At 40.8% G+C, this 21,821-nt stretch overlaps 1 protein-coding gene across 1 annotated transcript in view; it reads left to right on the top strand.

Annotated features, from left to right (window-relative positions):
• Positions 1-21,821, top strand: part of Dnah5 (dynein axonemal heavy chain 5) — a 214,837-nt gene that overhangs the window by 91,882 nt on the left and 101,134 nt on the right. Inside the window, 11 exon segments of the mRNA XM_038322871.1 lie at positions 117-295; positions 989-1,176; positions 1,509-1,703; positions 4,538-4,672; positions 5,139-5,246; positions 7,310-7,463; positions 12,468-12,614; positions 15,933-16,174; positions 18,508-18,684; positions 19,237-19,438; positions 21,145-21,287. Coding sequence (XP_038178799.1) covers positions 117-295; positions 989-1,176; positions 1,509-1,703; positions 4,538-4,672; positions 5,139-5,246; positions 7,310-7,463; positions 12,468-12,614; positions 15,933-16,174; positions 18,508-18,684; positions 19,237-19,438; positions 21,145-21,287 — 1,870 coding nt within the window.

The raw sequence follows: 21,821 nt of genomic DNA, 5'->3' as shown, positions 1-21,821 counted from the left end.
ATCTAAGGGATTTTGGCCTTCTTCCTGCATCTTTGAAGCACAGGTTCATTTCTCTGCGATGTCTTGAGTGTCTTTGGATGCTGTAGCAAGTTCCTAAAGGTAATGTGGTCCTGCAGATGCTACATCACCTTGGCTCAAGCTCTGGGAATGAGCATGGGAGGAGCCCCTGCTGGTCCTGCAGGAACAGGCAAGACAGAAACCACCAAGGATATGGGCCGGTGTCTCGGGAAATACGTTGTGGTTTTCAACTGCTCTGACCAGATGGATTTCCGAGGACTGGGGCGGATATTCAAAGGTGAGCACTGTGCCTTTCACTGACAGAGAAATTTCAGGTCAGGTAGAATTCCTTGTTAACATTTATCTCTTGGGGCTGGAGAGATGGCTCAGCAGTCAAGAGCATTGGTGGTTCTGGTCTTCTAGAGGTCCTGAGTTCAATTCCCAACAACCACATGGCAACTCACAACCGTCTACAGTGGGATCCGATGCCTTCTTCTGGTATGCAGATGTACATGCAGATAAAACACCCGTACACATAAAAGACATAAACAACCTAAAGTAAAAGATTTATCTCTCAGGGTGGGTGATGTGGTTCACTGGGAACATATGCTCGGCTTGAGGGAGACTTGATTTGGTTCACAGCAACAACACCAAAAGGATCTGTTTAATTCTTCAAGAACTGGATCTATGCTGGCACCAGGTTTTTTAGGCTGTTTGGCTGACAAGCTCAGTCTCAGCAGCGTTAGGTGGATGGAATTCTCATGTAATTTGCCTTTTGTTACGCACTTGTCGTCAGTAGTACGGCTTGGGTGTTTACAGACAAGCTGCCGACTTGTCGGCTGTTTTGGGCCTCTTGATGCACCGTGTATTTTCTAACTTCGGTTTTGAATAAACCGATCTCCGGTTCATTTTGGCAGCTGCGTAATATCCGTGTTCTTGGTTTTCAGAAATGACATACTAATTGGATTTTCTGTTTAATTTCCTTTCTAAGGGCTGGCACAGTCTGGGTCCTGGGGCTGCTTTGATGAATTCAACCGTATCGATCTACCAGTTCTCTCCGTAGCAGCCCAGCAAATCTCCATTATTCTCACGTGTAAAAAGGAGCGGAAAAAATCTTTCATTTTTACCGATGGAGATAATGTGACCATGAACCCAGAATTTGGACTTTTTCTCACTATGGTAAGGAATCCCTAGAAGAAGCCACTGTAACACAGTCTTCTTGTCACAGTGCGCCTGCCTCTCCCCAGCCCTGTGTCACCTGCGCTTCAAGAGTGGAAATTGAGATTGCAATTATCATTCCTGCTTGAAAACCTCTAAGTGCTAAACAAAGCTCATATTAATAACTCATGACATAATCTATCCAGCACAAGAAGAGTGGGCTATGCAAATGAGCTCCCCAGTTGACAGTCCAGATTTGCGTTGTGTGCATAATGAATCTTTCCATAGCTCGCCAGTGTGTCCTAGTTGCCCCAGGAACGTGTCATTCATCCTTGGGCTTTGCTTCCATGTAGAACCCTGGCTATGCGGGGCGCCAGGAACTCCCTGAGAACCTGAAGATAAACTTCCGCTCCGTGGCCATGATGGTCCCTGACCGGCAGATCATCATCAGGGTGAAGCTGGCCAGCTGTGGCTTCATCGACAACGTAGTCCTGGCCAGGAAATTTTTCACACTCTACCAGCTGTGTGAAGAGCAGCTCTCGAAGCAGGTGTGTTATTCTGAAGGTTTTTTATGTAGTTAGCCACATTTTATCTTTCTGTTCACTAGAATATCTTCGGTTCTTTAAAGGAATTGTTTAGGATTCCATATATGCATATAATGTACTTTGTTAAGCACATTATAATCCATATTCTGTCCCCTCCAATTCCTCTTTTATCCCCTTCACTTCTTTTCTCTTCTAATTTCATGTGTTTTGCAAAAAATTCCACTACGTTCACTTAGTGCTGCCAGTATGTGTATGTGTGTAGGATTATCTGCTGGAGCATGGGTCGCTATATTCCTGTTCAAAAATCTACTCTCCCACTCCGAGAAGTCACCAATTAGCAATGGCTTCTCAGCTTAGACTAGAATTCCTGACAAGGTACCCTTGACGCTAAGTATAAAATGAAAAAGCTGATGTGTGTGTGTGTGTGTGTGTGTGTATGTGAGTGTGCGTGTGTGTGTGGGAAAGAGATAGAGAGAGAGAGAGAGAGAGAGAGAGAGAGAGAGAGAGAGAGAGAGAGAGAGAGAGAGAGAGAGAGAATATGCAGGTACATGTGCATTGTATGTGCACTTGCATGGATGCCAAAGGTCATGTTCATGAACTGTTCCTAAGGTTCTATACACCTTGGCTTTAGACATAGGGCCTTTCACCAGCCTTGAACTAGCTGAGTAAGCTAGGGCTAGTGAGAACTAGGGACCTGTCTGTTTCTCATTTCCCAGTGCTTTGAATTCAAGTATGTGCTACCACGCCTGGCTTCTTATTTTATGTATGTATGTATGTATGTATGTATGTATGTATCTATCTATCTATCTATCTATCTATCTATCTATCTATCTATCTATCTATCTATCTTCTACCTACCTACCTACCTATTTTTGCACAGGTTTCCAGACTGTTGCCAGATGTTATGGTTGCATAGCAAGCACTGGAGCTACAGAGTTATCTCCCAAGCCTCCAACAACAACAAATAATTTTCTCTAGACTTTTGTTGAGAAATACATATAAAGAAGTTACTATTTCTAATACAGAAGTGACGTGGTTACCTTATTGGCTGATTTAGGAGCTATAATATGAATGGTGTTGCTGCTGGCAATTTACATATCCTGTGTATGAATCATGGTATACCAAGTGACGACATAGTTTTCAGGAACTTATGAGTCGTTGACTCTTCTTACTCCCAAACTTGCCCATATATTTAACTGAGCTTGGCTCATTGTCGTTTCTGTTGTAAACCTCTTGATAGTTTCCCATATGTTTGGGATAGCACATAAAGCCCTCATGAGAGTTATTGGCTAGAAGACATGAGTTAATCACTTATTATGTCTGTATTAACTATCTCTCACTGGATAGCAATTTTAGTAACAAGCTAAGTGGCTTGAAACAGTGGACAATATTGCATAATGTCTGAAGAATCGAAGCCATCTTTTGGGGTCCTATGTTTGTTCTAAGACACCAATGAAGGTGTTGGCCAGAGCTGTGACGTCATCTCATAGAGTACAGAAGCAACAAAGGCAACAACCAGAGTCAGTGACATGGGAAGTTCTCTACATTCAAGAAACTGCGTCTCTTTCCTCTTCCCAGAATTCTCCTCGTCTGGTTGCCCTACCTATACTTCCTGCTTGGCTACCGGCCAATGAGCATTTTATTAAGCCAATGCGAGTGACAAATCTTTACAGTGTACAAGAGCATTTTCCCAGAGCAGTTTATCTGTGATGTGGAATGGAGTGCCTTCTTCATGTGGCCAAATAGTATTCCACAGTGTGTAAAAGCTGGGTTTTGCGTCTCCATTCATCTGCTGCAGGGCGGCTGGACGGTTGGGCTGCTCCCTACTTCTGTCTTTTGTGAATGGTCGAATATGAATATTATACATTGTTGTTCAAACATCGCTGTGAGACTGGTGGGATGGTTGCATCATACGGAAGGCCTACTTTTAGGTTTTTAAGACAGTGTCTCACTGCGTGACACAGCTTGTCCTGAAACTTGTCTTTCAGTCTTGAAGTTGAAATTCTCTTGTGGCAGTCTCCAGGTGCTGGGATTCCAGGCCTTTGCCCATGCACCTGGCCTGCTTGCTCCATTTTTAATTTTTAGAACTGCCAGCGATATTCCACGGTGGTTAGGTAATGGAATTTTAATTATTCACCTCATATCTGCTAACATTTGGATTGTAGAACTTCCATAATTATTATACTAAGCTCAAAGCTGGGGCATGGCTCCAGATTTAGTGAGATTTTTCCTCTAGGTGATCCTGGGATGTAATTTCTTTTCCTCATGTTTAATATCCATTTTTTATTAGCAGAAACTTGAGAATGTGGTATCTGAGTTTAGCTCTGGTCCTGAATTTTAGCTATAGAAACACAAATATATTTTAATATATATGAATGATTAAGAGGAGGAAAAGGGATGTCTAAGAGGAAATGTCTACCCTTCTCCCATCAAGACACATTTAGTTTTAATCTAAGGACTTAAGCTAATAATGATACAGGGAAAGACTCTCAGATAGTCTTCAGTTTTTCAAAAATCATACCAATAAAGGAATATTTTGTTCTACTGTTTGTTTTTTAAAAATGTATAAATTTATTTATTTTACATCCTGGCCATAGTTTCCCCTCCTTTCTTTTATCCTTCCTCCCCCTTTCACCTCTGTTCCCACCCCAATCCATCTCTCCACCATTTCTGTTTAGGAAAGGACATGTATCTTATGAGTATCAACAAAACATGGCATACTGTTATTTTTCTTTTTAAGGGGAATCAACTTTAATTTATTATCATGTAGTGCTTTTCAGCCAAATTCATATTGTTTCCACGATTAGGAAATAAGCCCAGCATTTCCTTTTCTTCAGGTCCACTATGACTTTGGCCTACGTAACATTTTGTCAGTTCTGCGTACACTGGGGGCAGCAAAACGAGCCAGTCCCACGGATACAGAGTCTACCATTGTAATGCGCGTGCTCCGTGACATGAATCTTTCCAAACTGGTGAGAATCACAGGTGGAAGAATCCTACCAGCTTAAGGATGAGTTTAATCAGATTTAGAGATATTTATTTAAATTTATTTATGCCTAATTTTTGGATCAAATGCCTGAGAGCAGAGTTTAAATTATATGTTTTCGGAAATTCCTTTTCAAATGGCTCGCATCTACCCAGAAGTATTTCTATTTCAGTAGTGTTGAATTAAGTTAGGAATTATAGACTACTGTCTTCTGAATGGGGGATTTTATGAAACATTTTAATGTAAGTAGGATTTTCTTTCCTTCTGTTTCTTTCTTTTCTCTTTCATCTTAACTTTTTAATTATGGGAAACATGAGGAACATATTACTCAAATAGGCCATGTTTTATCTACTGATGGTCACCCTGGCTTATGTTGAGTGTTTTCAAATTTTCTGTATATTCTGTGTTGATGCTCGGACAGTTGGTCTTATTTCCTTCTTTGTTCTTTGTAGATTGATGAAGATGAACCCCTGTTTCTGAGTTTGATTGAAGATCTATTCCCAAATATTCTTTTGGACAAAGCAGGCTACCCTGAGCTGGAGACAGCGATCAGTAAACAGGTAAAGCATTTCATGGTGAACCGTGGGCTGTGTCTGATTTATCTGAGTCTGGTGGGACTCAGGGAAAACGTCGTCACTGGCCTCTGGCCTCAAGAATGATACTGAGACTGTAGCTTTTTTAAAGGAGAGGTCACTGCAGGCTATTGACGGAGCTCCCCCGACAGTCACATGTCCAATGCAGTCACATCCAAATGGCCTCAGCATTAGTGGGAGCCGTTTCACCAGATTCAGAAATAAAATGTCACAGTTGGCAGGGTCTGTGGGGACTCAGAGAGCTTCCTGCTGAACCTCAGCTTGACTCTGGCATCTGCCACAGTGGTCTCCAGGCTTCTGTTTCTGTGTTCTATTTGCAGCGATGTCATGTGACTTCTCCACACTTATTCCTTTCCTCTGAACACAAATGTGGTTTTTCATAGTCTCTGTGATGGAGGGAATTTGTTGTAATATGTCTAGTCAAGCATCTGGATTTCAGGACACTTGCTGCCATTTAATTTACCAGAGTCTTTCTATGACTGGGAACAAACTGTGTAAACCTTGTCCCTTAGTTTACCTTCCTCAAAGAAGAGTTTTGGGAAGAAATAATGTTTTGTCTCATGGTCATTAGTTTATAACATAAAATTGATTTCTTGAAAATAATTGCAATACAATTAAAATGTGGTAGTACTACTGTATATTTTTGCCTTAGAATTGGTATATCGAAGTCAGCATTTACCCATCAGAAAGAGTAATAATTAATTTCGCAAAAATTTTCTCATTATTTGGCTAAAATGCTAAGTAATTTATAAGATGACGTATGTCAGTTGATGGTAGGCAGGGACCTTTCTGAAGAGTATATATTACATAAAGATACATGATCATTATCTAAAATTATTTTTGTTTTTCATATTTATTTACTTAGATTTATTGTCTGATAAATTCATACATGTAAGTGATGCCTTCTGATCACTCTCGTCTATACTTTCTTTTATCTACTTCCCACCCCCATCCACCTCCATGTCTACTATAAATCCCTTTCCCAGATTTGTGTCTTTTTTGTTTGGTTTTGCGACTTACTGAGTTTGATCAGGGCTGACCATGTGACCATGGGTCCGGAACTGTATGCATCACGCCTTCTGACAGCTCAGTGAAGCTCATGGGAGGGGATGCAGAGAGAATGCAGGAACTGGAAAGTAGAGGAGTTGCAGAATGCCATCTTCTGGGCTCGACAGAGCCCCTGTATTCATGAACTCAAAATTATTCTACTCAAAATAAAATCATGATTTACAGCAAGTTAAAGCATAATATAGTCATTTCCTAGATATCGGATCATAGACCTTCATGTTTTGGGTTCAGATTCCAATTTCATGACTGTCAGTTATACTTCACAGAACATGGGTCAATCTATGCTTCCATTTTCTTACTTATTGATAGAGTCATTCTCATCATCTCGTTTTACAGATGAATCTTAGAATGGTGTTTGGAAATTCCTTACTCCATGCTTTTCGTAGGTAGAAGAATGCACAGTGTGCTAACTAGTATTGTGACTACTTGGAATTCACATAGATTCTCCATCAATCTGATGTACTAAACATTTTCTGGTTTTCCATATCATTGTTTAAATCAAATGTCCCAGATACATTTTGCTATTTCATTTTCTTCTTAAGTTTCTCCTCTGACTTACACTTAATAAAGTGTTAGTATTGAAGAGTCAGTTACGGAAGAGAAGTGCAGGTACTTCTTCCTAGCTTGGGATGAGTGATTATGTTGGCCCACTCTTTGTTCATGTTTGCACGCATTGGTTCTGTGTGGTGGTTTTCCCCTAATTGTGGTCAAATACACACCATACAGTTTATTACTGTGACTGCTGTGAAGGAGGCAGTGTGATTACAGCCCGGGCCCTCTCACTCCTGGGTGCGTACTACGCAGTCACCCATCCTGTGCACTCTCTGAGTGTTTTCTTTCTTTACAAACAGAAGCTCCCCGGTCATTAATCCACCCCCCATTTCTCCTTTTCCACCCTTCATCTGCTGTAAATCTGGGTCACGGTGAATGCTGTCTATTATGGGGATTTTGTTGTGCTTCAGGTTGAGGAAGCCGGCTTAATTGACCACCCTCCTTGGAAACTGAAAGTCATCCAGCTTTTTGAAACGCAGAGGGTGAGGCACGGAATGATGACCCTTGGGCCCAGTGGAGCAGGGAAGACCACTTGCATCCACACCCTGATGAAAGCCATGACAGGTAAGGGAGCAGCAATTCTGTTGCCCTGGGGGGACACATCTCAACAGCTGTAGGACATTTGAGTGCTGGAGAGAGATGTGATGACAGAGAGAAGAACACATTCTTTTTTTTTATTTTTAGGAAGGAATGCTAATTTACTACTAATTGGGGATGTTTAAGAAATAATATATTGCGTTTAAGCACCACACAAGGGAAACGCTTTAAAGTGGTATTTCTGTGGTGTCGTGTGTTTTACGCATTTAATTTCCTCCTCATGTTGAATTGGAGAGGAGACTGCTTGTTATTTACTATAAATATCCAGGCTCAGATTCAGAAATTCCCATGGTGGGAAAATGACAAGCGATGGGAACGAGAGTTAGGGGAAGGGTGCATCAGCAAATTCCCAATAATACCACAGCCCTTTCCCTGCGAAATCTATGATACAATGTTACTTTTGAGTAAGCACACATAATACCACAGCCCTTTCCCTGCGAAATCTATGATACAATGTTACTTTTGAGTAAACACACATAATTCTTGTCTCAATTCTTAAATTCTGTCATGAAGAGTTATCCCTATCCTAAAGCACCTCGTATGCAGATATTTCTCTAGTAAAGCTGGATAAACGAATTTTATTTCCAGATGCCCCCTCAGCTTTATATTCAAGGTCACTGCTTTAGGCCACCTTAGGATAATGGCTATTGCTGTGTTGGCCATTATTCTTGTATTCGCTGACTCTCACTGTAACACCAGTGCCTCTAAACATGTTAGCAGCCTGAGTGGTTGCATAGCTAAATTACAAAATTTTATGAACTTTATTAGAATGATATAGACACCATCAAAGTGGGAAAAGGTGCTGCAGGGTTCCACTCAATGGCGCCCCGCTCGCTGACACTGGAACACGGTTGTTGGTTGCTGGAGTCTGACAGGACCTGCAGCAGGTTTCTTCACATGATACATTGGCTCTCATTTCCAGAAAGTATCGGATGAAGTGAATTTGGTATGCAACGGCTCTACTAGATGTCCTCAGGTGGTGGCAAACTGTGTTCTTTGCCAGCAACTACTTCCTCCAAACTGAGAACTCACATCTTCATGTCTTTTCACGAATGTTGTGAACCTTCTGTTTAGGATTTTTATATGTTTTTAAATGATGATGTTTTCATAATTATGCTCAATATTTTTACTACAGTTGAAGCTATTTTCTGTTAACAATCAACTGTAAATATACCCAGTACAATGGCTTGAACAAAATGAACTGCTAAATATTGAACAATATAAATACATCATGAATACTACATCTGAATTATATAATCCATTTGGCATTGCGAGTTTGGGAGGAGTTCCTTGAAAGACAAATTTATTACTAGACTATTTGCTGTTTATTAACTTATTCTTGGCTTTAGTATATAGAGTAAACATTAATTATATTAAGTAGCACATTCCTTCATATTGAAAAGCTTAATTATCCAAAAGACAAAGGAGATAATTGAGTGGAACTCCTATTAAAGAGGAGCATGACCTGTGCATGTTGTTTGCTGATTCACAATACAACTCACATTAATTGTTTTGTAACACTCTGTAATGTGCGATTCTGCCAGGTTTTATATTAGAAGCAGGGAAACAGGCATACAAAAGCATGTAAGAGGTTAACAATGCAGTGAGGAGAACAGTCATAGACTCATAATTATAACTGAGCATTTGATTGTTATGATGAAGGTTTGCTATAATGGGAATAGAAGTGGTGGGGGGAGGAGAAACTGTCTAAGTTATTATAGAGAGTCTTCCAATGAAGGTGCTGCATCATCTAAGGGTTGAGCTGGTAGATAAAAGATATTTTTCACAACAAGAGCCCTGCAAAGGGTGAGAGTGATGGGGAGGATATGATACACGGGTAAAGTGCTTCAGCATGGCTGAAACACAGTCAGTGGGTGGTGGAGCCCTGAGAGTCATAGGGCTGCGTGTAGAGGTGGAGGAAGTGCTTGCTCTTGACATCCAGGGCCACTGTTCTTCAGCACTCCGTGTGGAGTAACCGTGTTGGAGAGACCCCACTATAGCCTCAGCCACATCTCCCGGCTTTTAGCCCAGTACTTTATATCAAGATAAGGAATCGACTCAAAGCACAGGAATTAACGTCCTTGAGGCAGCTATATCCTTAACTAGGAAGGGAGAAGAGTTGATGGCCATTATTTTTTGAAGTCTATTCCATAGTTGACTATTTTAGTGATAATAATATTTATTGACTTTTTCTCCATCTTTGTCTATTCTTTCCAGGATCCCAGAATCTAATTATCTAATTCCTTATTTCTGCCTTCATGGGGCCCAAATTAGGGCTGTAGCTGTGACATGGGGAACTTTCTTTTTCTCTCCCTCCCTCCCTCCCTCCCTCCCTCCCTCCCTCCCTCCCTCCCTCTCTCTCTCTCTCTCTCTCTCTCTCTTCCTTTCTTTCAGTTTTAGAGGATTTCTCTGTAGCTTTGGAGTTTGTCCTGCAACTAGCTCTTATAGAACAGGCTGGCGTTTAACTCACAGAGATCTACCTGCCTCTGCCTCCCGAGTGCTAGGATTAAAGGCATGTGCCACCACTGCCTGGCCTCATGGGGAACTTTATAACCATATTAAGTACCTGGGTCTGGAGAAGCCATTGATCTTGGTGTGACATGATTACCCCCGCATTTAGAAAACAATCTGCTGGCCATGGAGAGAAGAGATAAGGAGTAGAAGGTTTGAAAGGATTGACAGTAAGGAAAGGAGTCCACACTATGTCCACAAAGGTGGAGTGATCAGGACTCCATCAAAAAATGCTCAGAGGAAGACTGAAGAGGAATTAATTTCAGCGAGATTATGGAAGTCAAGTATTTATTCTTAGTGTGTTTTTATTAAAAAATATTATTGCACCTTAAAGGAAAATGAAGAGCTCTACCTACCGAAGTGTCTTTTGATGGTTTATTTTTATGTATAATAGAACAGGTACAGTTTTCACCCATGAAACCAACCAAGATACTTGAGAGGGAGGGAGGGGAGGTATGGGTGGAGGGGAGGGGAGGGAAGGGGGAGAGGGAGGGGAGGGAAGGGGGAGAAGGAGGGGAGGGAGGGGGGAGGAGGAGGGAAGGAGATGGAAATTTTTAAATATAAAAAAAATAAACCATGAGAAAAAAAAAGATTTTCATAAAATGTGATTATATTAGAAAAAAGAAGTAGTATAGACAGAGTATTATAGATATCACCTATAGCAAAAGTTCAGCTTCACTTAAGTTCAACTTTATCAACTTAAAATGCTACAAATAATTACCCCAATTTGTCTGAGACCATGGGAGTTGCAGCAGGCAACAACTAGTACTCAGATGTCAACTCACCAGAAGAAAGATTCTCTGATGGGGGAGAATCCCATCTGGGAAAGACCTGTAAGACCACTGACCCTGGAAACTATTGCTCCTGTTTTGTAATTTCACACATGCCAAAGCAGCTATGGTGTCTCCCCAATACATGCATATGCAATATCATGTGATGTCTGTATGTAATCTCATGATTGCATCTCAATCTTATGGGTACATATATCCATAGATGGTCAGGAAGATGACTTCTCAATAAGCTGTGTAATTGTGATATATAGAAAATATACTAGGAAATGCTTCAGAACTAGATCTATTGTCCCACGATGACTGTAAGACAGCTAAAAAGCCTGCTTTGTTTCTTTTACTCAGACTAACACAAGAAAACAAAAATTTCTCCACAGTCTCAGACAAGCTACACACAATTAGCTCATTTTCACCTGAGAGCAAGTTCAAACCAGAGTATATGTTTCTGTATATGGATCAAAGTTAAAAACTTTACAGATATGCACAAGGTTGTACTTGTAGATGTCTACCAAGGTTATTAACAAAAAGCATTCTAAAAAAAATCAGGCCAATTATTTGCTTGTTACACCTGGCTGATAAGACCTGACTCTCTGTAGAGATCTCTGTACAGTTTGTCTCATTGGTCACTATGCCCCCAGCGTCTGTCACAGTCTTACACCTGGAGTCTTGAAACCTTGTGTAGCCATTGTGTGAAACGTGCTATGACCAATGAGTCGTAACTCTTATAATTTTTTCTTTTTTCCTTAAGCCGCCTGTAAAAAATGTATTTAAGGTAGGTGAACAGAGAAGCAAGGGGGAATTAAAACAAAGAATAGAGACAAAGGAGAACTAGAAAGATTAAAACTTAGTTGAAAATTAGAGGACAGAAAAATAGGCAGAAGAATAAATAACATGACTCTAACAGCATGCGTGTGAATTAAGACTTCTTCCTTGAACTCCGGAGGTGGCCTTGAAGAGCTGGACTCTCAGGTTACCATTACTAATCTGCTTTGTGATTTCTAAATATTAGATATTTGTTTCTGTTTTCCTAAGTGGGTGTTTTAGTTGGGGTTCTTTAGGGAAACTGATACAGTAGGGGGTCATACACATAGACAAAGACACAGAAACACACACACACACACACACACACACACACACACACACGAGATATCTTCTAAGTTGGCTTAATGGAAATAGATACCAAGAGGTTGCATCTCCTGTTATTCACAAATTGCAGACCCAAGAGAGCTGGTTCTATACTTCTGTACTCAAAAGCCACGGGATAAGATGGTATAAATCCTAGGCGGAAGACTGTAGAAGATGAACAGGTGCCTAGGGTCAGTTACAAAAGAGAACAAAAGGGAGATTCCTCTCATCTCATATCTTTTCCTCTGTAAGGTCCCTCCAATAGACTGGGTAATTCTTATACACACAGAGAAAGTACTCTCATAGTTCCAGTATGGCATCCCTTTTGTCCCCAAAGCAAGATAAATTTATTTCATAGACAGCAAAGTGCTGTACTCAATAAAGGATGACATGCTGATTATAAGTTGGAATGCAGAATGACATTTATTTTCGGTATAATTTTTCACTTTTCGTATTTTGACCACTTACTGACAGCACACCACAAATTAGTGCAATGTTATTTCATGCCACATCTGAGATGTTTAAAGTTTGGATGCCCTTGCTGCAGATTGTGGAAAACCGCACAGAGAAATGAGGATGAATCCCAAAGCAATTACTGCCCCACAGATGTTTGGTCGACTTGATGTGGCTACAAATGATTGGACCGACGGGATATTTTCTACCCTTTGGAGGAAAACCCTGAAAGCCAAGAAAGGTAGAGGAGTTAATATTGTTTTCAGCATACACTTCTAAACAAAATCGTGGATGGCTAGATAGATTTGCCGAGCAGCAGTGATGTCCACACAATATGTTAGCCAGACTGAGTAAAGATTTTAGTATATTTAGAAGTGGTGAAGCGGTACAATTACTGACTAGTGCAATTAAACCACACCCTGATACTTTGATTGCATTTTTATGCGTTCACTCATTATTGTGTGTACACATATGTCACAGTGCGCATGTTGTGTCAGAGGACAGCTTTTAGGAGTTGGCTCTGTCCCTCTACCATGTGGGTTCAGGGATTCAACTCAGGCTTTGAGCTTGGAGGCAAGGGCATTTATCTGTTGAGTTCTTTTGCTGCCTCTAGATGCTTCCTCTGTAAGGAATGTCTGTTTTTAAAGTAATACTTATGCATCCTGGTAATATTTTAGAATAAATAGGGAAAATCTGTTAAGGAAGTTTGATAGCCTGAGTAAAATGATTTTCACTATGACTAGTTTAAAAATGTAACATTTATTTATATATAACCTGTTTTTAAAAACTGATTCTTTTATGAAATTATGTAGAGAAATAAGCTTCTTTGGGCAGAAAATTCTATGTAACAAAAGTGAGCTAGCAAATCCTTCTGTTTGGGGGACACTAGTATTGGGTTGTTAAAGCAAACATTTGAGGGCTGGCTGTCCCACTTGCGGACATTGAAGAGAGCACAGGTTCTCAGAATATAGGCTCAGCAGGAGGAGACGGCGCAGCTCCCCTCGCTTTGTGTCTTCTCACTTCTGAGGGAGAAAGGGACAATGGATTCAATGGCAGGGCTGAGAACACAGGAAGAGCTCTTGACAGGTACTTCCTGCCTTCACAGACCCCTGCTGATACCAGTTTAGACAAAAGACAGTGAAAATGCCCCTATTAGTAGCAATTATTTTACTGGAAATGAAAAAAAATTGCTTCTGATTTGTTCAATCGCCCTACATAAATGTGGACCCAGTGATGAGAGCTTCCCTCCCACAACTGCTCAGCAGGCAGTCGCCTCCAGAGAGAAGAGTGAAGCTGCGGGTTCCACAGAGACCTGGGCCGAGGTCACAGTTTCACCTGTGGCAGGCTGAGTGGGTTTCATTAGGGATCCCAAGTCATTTAGCTTGACTAGAATACTCACACAGCAAAGAAGATTTGGAATGAGACAGTGATAGTATTGGTGAGCAGCAGAGGCAGGCAGACGTGAAGAGGAGCGACAAATGAACCACATAACCTTCTCTTGCATTTATGTTCTTGCTGAGCCTTTTTCTGCTTATTGTTCCCTGGCCCCAATTATCTCCTTAGGTGACTCCTTTCAGGCTGGTCCCCATTGTCTCCTGAAGTTATGCTCCGAAGGCCTTTGGTAATTTCTGGCATATCAAATACAGACTGCCCTTTCTTTCCAGTCCAGTTCTACCTTGAGTGGTCTCACAAATGGTCACCCCTCTTTCTGAACCTTGAATGCTTGGTCTCAGAGGTCCTTCATCCTGTGGGCTTCCTTCCTTCCACACTCACTGGGTTGAGATGCCTGGAAAAGGTGGGAAGCTTGAGGGACAACCATGGAGCCCCTGACAGAAATCTAAATGTTGCGTTGCCTCTGTTTCCAGACCTCCTGTCCCTCTCTACATTTTTTTTTTAATCTAGAAGAAACCCGTACAACCCCAGTGGCTTTAAATGCCACTTCTAAGCTGAAAGATTCTACATTCTAATATCTAGACAGTTCTCTTTCTTAAACAACTCAACAACTCTCTTGGGATGTCTGCTGGATATTAGCATATGCAAAACTGAATTTGATCTTAACTCTGCATGTCTCTTCCCATTGTCTTTCTTGTTACACTGATATATCACCCCTTCTCATCTTACTAATTAGGTTTGGCTAATTCTTGCCCTAGACTGTCTTATTTACTTCTCTTCATCCCTTCGGGATATTATAATACAGCACAATAGACAAGCTGGTCCACAAACAGCAGACAGACATTTACTTTACACTGTTTTTTTGTTTGTTTTTTATTTTATTTTTTATGGTTTATTTTTTTATATTTAAAAATTTCCATCTCCTCCCCTTCTCCTCCCCCTTCCCTCCCCTCCCCTCCCCCCATACCCCCCCTCCCTCTCCAGGCCAAGGAGCCATCAGGGTTCCCTACTCTATGTTTAGACCAAGGTCCTCCCAACTCCCCCCAGGTCCAGGAAGGTGATCATCCAAGCTGAGAAGGCTCCCACAGAGCCCGTCCACGCCGTAGAATCCAAGCCCAAAGCCATTATCCTTGGCTTCTCAGTCAGCCTCCACCATCGGCCACATTCAGAGAGTCTGGTTTGGTTGCACGTTCCATCAGTCCCATTCCAACTGGAGTTGGTGCTCTCCCGTTAGTTCTGTCCCACCGTCTCCATGGGTGAACGCACCCCTCACGGTCCTGACTTTCTTTCTCATGTTCTTCCTCCTGCTCCTCATCAGGACCTTGGGCGCTCAGTCCAGTGCTCCAATGTGGGGCTCAGTCATTTTCTTCATCTATCACCAGGTGAGAAATTGGTAGCATTCAAAACAGGGTAAAGTTTGGCTAACAAGATTGACAAACCCTTAGCCAAACTTCACACTGTTTTGAATGCTACCAATTTCCCACTTGTTTCCTTTCATGGACAGAGGGGTGAGGGATTTCTTTCTCATACCAGCACACTAACCCCTTTCCTGAAGTCATTCCTTCATTCTCTAATACTATACATTTAATCGTAGAAAGATTTCAACATCTCACGGGGTCAAAGGCATTCAGTTCATCTTATCACCTGAAGCTTGTTCCTGCTCAGGGGTCTTTGCACTTTCTGTTCATAGATGGAAAAAAAAATCTTACCTCCACATCTTTAAATCACTCCATTCTCTGTGTAAAATCCTTCACTGACCACTTAATTCAAAATAATACCTGCTCTCTGAATCTGCTTAATATTTCCTTATTGTTTCTCTGATTGTCTGTGCGTTTTTTCCACTTAGAGTGTAAGCTCTCTGAAGGTGGTACATTTTCTCACTCCCTGTCATATCCCAGCCCCTAGAGCTGTGCTAGTATAGAAGGTGCTTAGGATTTGTTCCAGGAACAATGGAGTTTTGATTTAACTATAGTTTGTATGTAACTACCACATAAGGAATTTGGAAGGTCCTTTGTGCTTACACAACTTAGTCATCATTGAGATCACAGTTTTATTTAAAATTAATGGTCATTATATACAGCGCTAGTACTCTTTGAAGCTTCATAGCTACTTACACAGACACTGTGTGTCGTGTGCTCTCTTCGTCTCCTCTTGGGTGGCATTTCAGGGGAACATATCTGGATAGTTCTCGATGGTCCAGTTGACGCCATCTGGATTGAAAATCTGAATTCTGTTTTGGATGATAATAAAACCCTGACTCTGGCCAATGGTGACCGGATTCCCATGGCTCCAAACTGCAAGATTGTTTTTGAACCTCATAACATCGACAATGCGTCTCCTGCCACCGTCTCAAGAAACGGAATGGTTTTCATGAGTTCCTCTGTCCTTGATTGGAGTCCTATTCTTGAGGTATGATTGAATTCCTTCTTTCGTATAATTAAAAAGGGAAAAGAGTCTTCAGCATTCTTTGTGAGCGTGCTGATTCTTCTGCAGCTGGTGGTGTAATTGCCTTTTTGTAGCACTGTTTATGAAAGGCCCTTGAATGCACAGGGATGTGCAGACCCTGATTGCCCCTCACAGGCTTCTCCAGTCCCCTTCCAATCACTTAGAGCTGTGATTTCCAGGTAATTGTCAGGCTCACGTGAATCAATAATCCTGCCAAAGTGTGGCTGAGCCCTGAAAAGTAAAATTTAATTCATCACTTTGTAGATCCATGGCAGGTTTGAAAGGTACTTGTTCACGTAAAATTTGTGAACAGCCATCTTAGAATTTTAACTTAAAGACAATTGTTAAAATTTCACATAAAGATTTTTTTTATGAGATTCAGTAGCTGTAATATTAATTTTAACTTTCTGGTTTGAAATAATGTTTCATATGATATCACTTCAATTTATGACCCAGTATAGTAGTTAATTACTTTCAATATATTCTAGAATCTTTCAATTATAATTTGATTTTAGTTACATATTTTACATACTTATGCTTTTTATTAAACCCTTATTATAAGATAAAAGTAAGTGCTACTGGATAATCCATGTGATGTTTATGACATAGTTGTTTAGATTTTTAATTTTCGTTTTCCTTTATATTTTGAAGATGATTTTATTTTGAGTTCCTAATTAAATTAGGTAGCTATTATTTTATCTTTCAATTATATTTTTGTTCTCATATCTATTTAGGCATAGTCTAACTTTTATTAATGTCTTTTCAAAAGTTATATGATCCTGGGCTACAAAGAGGTTTAGACTTCATAACATATACATAGAGCTAGCAAAGCATGTTTGATAGCAAATGATACTGACATTCTTGAATATGACTATAAAAATCACTGTTAAAGATTTCATACTGCACATTTTTTATATCCATTAAAAATGAAGTAAGGTGCTCTTAGATATGCAAAAGTACTCATCAGTAATAATTTAAAAAGTACAGGTACTTGTGTCAGATCTGAACCCTACCCAGTTACAATCTCCAGGGAGGGCACCAAAGGGTCTTTATGCTTAAAGTATCAGAGTAGATTGTGTATCTGTGCTTGGTGATTACAGATACAATAGAATGCAAGTAAATTTTAATTGCATGATCCCCGCAAACTTTTAAATTCCATAAATTATTTGAAAAATACATTTATTGTATTAACAAACATTTAGCTTGCTCCTTCTAAAATACACTTCTATTGTACCCTACCTGGATTATTACAGAATTCCCCACCTAATCACATGTTCATATGCTTTTTAACAATGCAGTGTCCTCAGACATCAGGGGCTGGCTGTGAGACTTTGTATTCTTGTGATGTCAGAAGATACACCAGAGAGTCTCACCAACAGGACTGACTTATCTGAACTAGGACAAGAATAAATAGTTCCAGGTTGAAGTGCAGAGACCACTAGGTCTCACCCTACACAAAGTGCTGTAGGTAACTAAGGGGTGCTGAGAGCTGGAGACATCTTCCCCGGGAGTTAAGATTTTACTGCTTTCTTGAGTCCCTAATTGTTTCCAGGGATGTTGAGTTGAGGGATACACTCATCTCTTGACCCTGTGAGAATTACCTGAAGAAATCTGGCCCTGTCGGCCAGCAATGGACTGCTCTGGCTGCCTTCCCAGCACCGACTAGCAAATTTTGAAGTAGTGCTTTTCTCCGAATGACACACCTCCCTTATTTAGTCCCAAATGACAAAATTATCCAGTTTTCTCAATACCTTTGGCATTTTCTACATTACTTACTAAGTTAGAAGAAATTAATGGAAATAGCCAATTTTGTTTCTTGGTTTTTAAAGACAAAGTATGGAGGTCCTTCGTTCCTTTTTTGTTGCCTTTGGTCATCTTAGCAACTCATTGTAAATGCCTCCCCGTTTTCTTGAAATACATTTTAACTAGTGTTTAGTTGAGGGCTGTTTCTGCACACATAGCACTAGGGCTGAGAATGCTGCAGACAGACTCATTGAGTGTTAATTCTGGCCTTGCCAGAGACTGCATGCAGTTGTGGGATGCTGGTGGATTACTGAAGCTCTAAGTATCAGGGGGATGATAATAGTTCCCATCTCAGAGAGTTGCTTTGAATATTTAAGCGAATCCTTATATAAAAGAGATCCTAGATAGGCTTGGTACAGCTCAAGCACAATAACCCTGTGCATAATTGTTAATTGTTAATTAATGTTTATAAATTTGATAATGCTGTGAAAAATGTTTGCCCCCAATGGCCGTTTTCCTGGTTTCACCAATGCACAGATGTGTTGAACCCATAGGGTTTCCTCAAGAGACGGTCTTTTCAAGAGGCAGAAATCCTGCGACAGCTGTATGCGGAGACTTTCCCAGAACTGTATCATTTCAGTGTTCAGAACCTAGAGTACAAGATGGAGGTCCTGGAAGCCTTTGTCATCACACAGAGTACCCGGATGCTGCAAGGGCTGATCCCTCCAAAGGTGAGGGGCTTCATCTTCCTCCAGAGCACACTGCAGAGAGCACAGTATTTGAAACTAGACTTGGTCAGGGTGGATGAGGGTGTGATTGGAGGTTGATAAAGGTTTCAGAAACGCTAATTTTATTTTTCCATAGCTATCTTTGAATTTTGTTGCTGGTTAGTATAACAATATAACAAGTGTCATTTTTTAAAAAAATTCCTATTATTTTATTTATTTATTTATACTGTGTATGTGCAGAAGTCAGAGGATAAATTGTAGGTTGGTGGTTGTCTCATTCTACCATGTGGGTCTGGGAATCCAATTTGTGCTGTCAGGACTGGAGTCAAGCACCTTTATCCAAAGTACCATCTTGCTTTCTTGCTTTTGTTTATTTTATAAACCAGTTAGTACCTGTGTAACTCCATTTCTCATTTTCTCCCCGGTTGTATCCGTTCTTTTGTTCTTTTGGGCATAGCTAATGTCTTCTTTCTCGGTTTGTCATTTTTATTTAGCAAATATTTAGACGAAAACTGAGAACCAAGTAATTAAAAGGCAATGCTTGTGCCTCCTCAGGAGCAGGCTGGAGAGGTAGGCCCAGAGCACCTGGGGAGGCTGTTTGTTTTTGCCATGATGTGGAGTGTGGGTGCAGTCCTGGAGCTGGAAGGTCGCAGCAGGCTGGAACTCTGGCTGCGCTCGCGGGAGGTGCCCACTCTGCCCCTGCCGCAGTCAATGGATCCTGGGGACACCATGTTCGACTACTATGTTGCACCGGATGGTGAGCGTGCCCTGCATTCAGGGTGAAAGGAAAGGGTGTTTGGTCCAACTTAACTTCTGTGTAATTATAGTGAAAACTGAAATGTTTGCCGATAAAACTGAATTAGGAATTTTAATGAATAGAGAAAGCTAGTAATTGTTATTTCCCCAAGCTTTACTTCGGGTTCCAGGTACAAGTTCTACTCGCTTAGCAGGTGGGACCTTTAGTGACCTGAACAAGTTGAATCACTTTCCTACTCAGATATACAGCAGCCATTCAATGGAGCCAAATGTAAAAAACAATTATATTTGAATATAGGCGTTTATATCTACAGTGTCTATTTTCTCATTTATATATCTCTATATGCATCAATATATACCTTAAAATAATGTATATATGCATAAATATGCATAATGCATTGACACATATATGCGATAATACACAGAAGCAACTTTATATTTTTATGTGTGTTCATACACAAGCCACCTAGTATCTTTCCCCATGTGAAAAGCTTGTGAGATTTGACATTTAACAGTGATTGATGGCTTCTGGTACATTGCTTCTGTCACTCTCCTCTGTATTTTTATGTATGCTATGTTGTTGAAGAGCTACATACTGAGGAAACAGTTCTAAGATATTTCTGAAGGTGCCCAAATAGAGGACTCTATTTGGAGTGGTTCCTGGGGAAGTTTTGATCAAGCTAACATGTTCTGAGAGTTAACTCTACTGGATATTTCTTGGGTACATGGTCTTACATAGCTCAAACAGGACTTCAACTTGGTATGTTCTTGAAGATAGTCATGAACTTCTGATTTTTCTGCTTCTACGTCCCCGACACTGATATTACAGTATGTTCCACTGTACTTGGTGTCTCATTTAGCTGTAATTTTCCACTTGGTATATCCCAGAATTATCTGAGAGGAAAGGCACAACTTAACAATTACCCAGACCACATTTCTCTGTGTACAAGTCTGTGGGGGGATTGTCTTGATCATTAAATGATGCAGAATGGCCCAGACCACTGTGGGAGACACCATCTCTAGACAGATGGTTCTGAGCTGTCTATCAGAAGCTAGCTAAACATTAGCCAGAAATCAAGACAGTGGATGAGCCAGCGAGCCACATTCCTCCATGGTTTCTGTTTCACGCTCCTGCACTGAGTTCCTGTCTTGACTCCCCTCAGTGGCGGACTGTGACCTGGAAGTATAAAATGAAATAACACCTATTGAATTAACACAGGTCAAGAAATGCCAGGCTAGCTACAAGATAAGCCAATTATATTTTTCTTTATTATAAGGGGCAAACACATGAAAAAGGAACGAGAAGCCCAAGCTTCTCGGGAACCACAGATATAGAGTGAACCCTGAGCTGCCAGGTGTTTTGCTCCCAGTACCCACAAAGGTCACGCCATAACTTGGTCCTACCTCTTAAAGTTCATTGGCTGACAGAGATTCCCTTCCTCTCTAAGTTGAAAAGGTCAGAATTTTATTATTGCAACAGAAAGAAAAGTAGAAGACCCTGTTTTATGCCATGGTAGGTGTTTAACCCAGGAAATTGTGCCTGGTAGACAATCACTGTACCAGCTGGGCTATAACCACATCCCCTTAATGATCTTTGTTTTATGGCGAGTATGTATTTGAAGATGTCTTTGTGATGTTTTGAAGGTGCCTGATCATGACAGGGATGTACACTATTAACTGGAAGGTGTGAATACCTCCTGTTCTCAGGTTCCTGGAGGCATTGGAGCCTGTGTACCCCGGAATATGTGTATCCACCTGATATCACCCCAGAATATGGTTCTATCCTGGTGCCAAATGTTGACAATGTGAGGACTGACTTCCTGATCAACACCATTGCCAAACAAGGCAAGGTATGACTTTCTAACTGCTATGGAAAATAGTGCATGTTGAAGGGGCACATGAAAATATAAAAGTACCCAGCATTTACCTTACACTAGTTTCTATTTAGAATAAGGGAAAACATTATCTAAATGAGTGGTCTCCTTTTGTTGTTTCTCAATGACAACCTAATATGTCAAATAGGCCTAGCTCCTAGTTTACCATTCTAGCTGAAGGAAGTGAATTTTGACTTGTTTTTGCTAAAACCATCCTTCCCTTTTCGGTTACTGACTTACTTTGCTATCGCTGTCATAACAAATGCCAGAGCTTGGGTGGGTAAACCGCAGCCGTTTCGTTCCTCAGTGCTGGAGGCTGAGAGCCCAGATGAAGTCCTGTTGAGGTTGATTGTTCCCCAGGCCTTTCTCCTTAGCTGAGGGACAGCACCTCCTCCCTGTGTCTTCCCAAGGTGCTTTCCTGAGTGTATGCTTCTCCTGTGTTTCTTTGTATATCTAGATCCTGTGCTGTGTAAGACATCATTAGGCAGCATCTACCACCATAATAACCTT

This window comes from Arvicola amphibius, chromosome 3, assembly GCF_903992535.2.
Source record: "Arvicola amphibius chromosome 3, mArvAmp1.2, whole genome shotgun sequence".
Taxonomy (NCBI): domain Eukaryota; kingdom Metazoa; phylum Chordata; class Mammalia; order Rodentia; family Cricetidae; genus Arvicola; species Arvicola amphibius.
The sequence above is the reverse complement of the archived record's forward strand: the minus strand, read 5'-3'. Positions and strand labels throughout refer to the sequence as shown.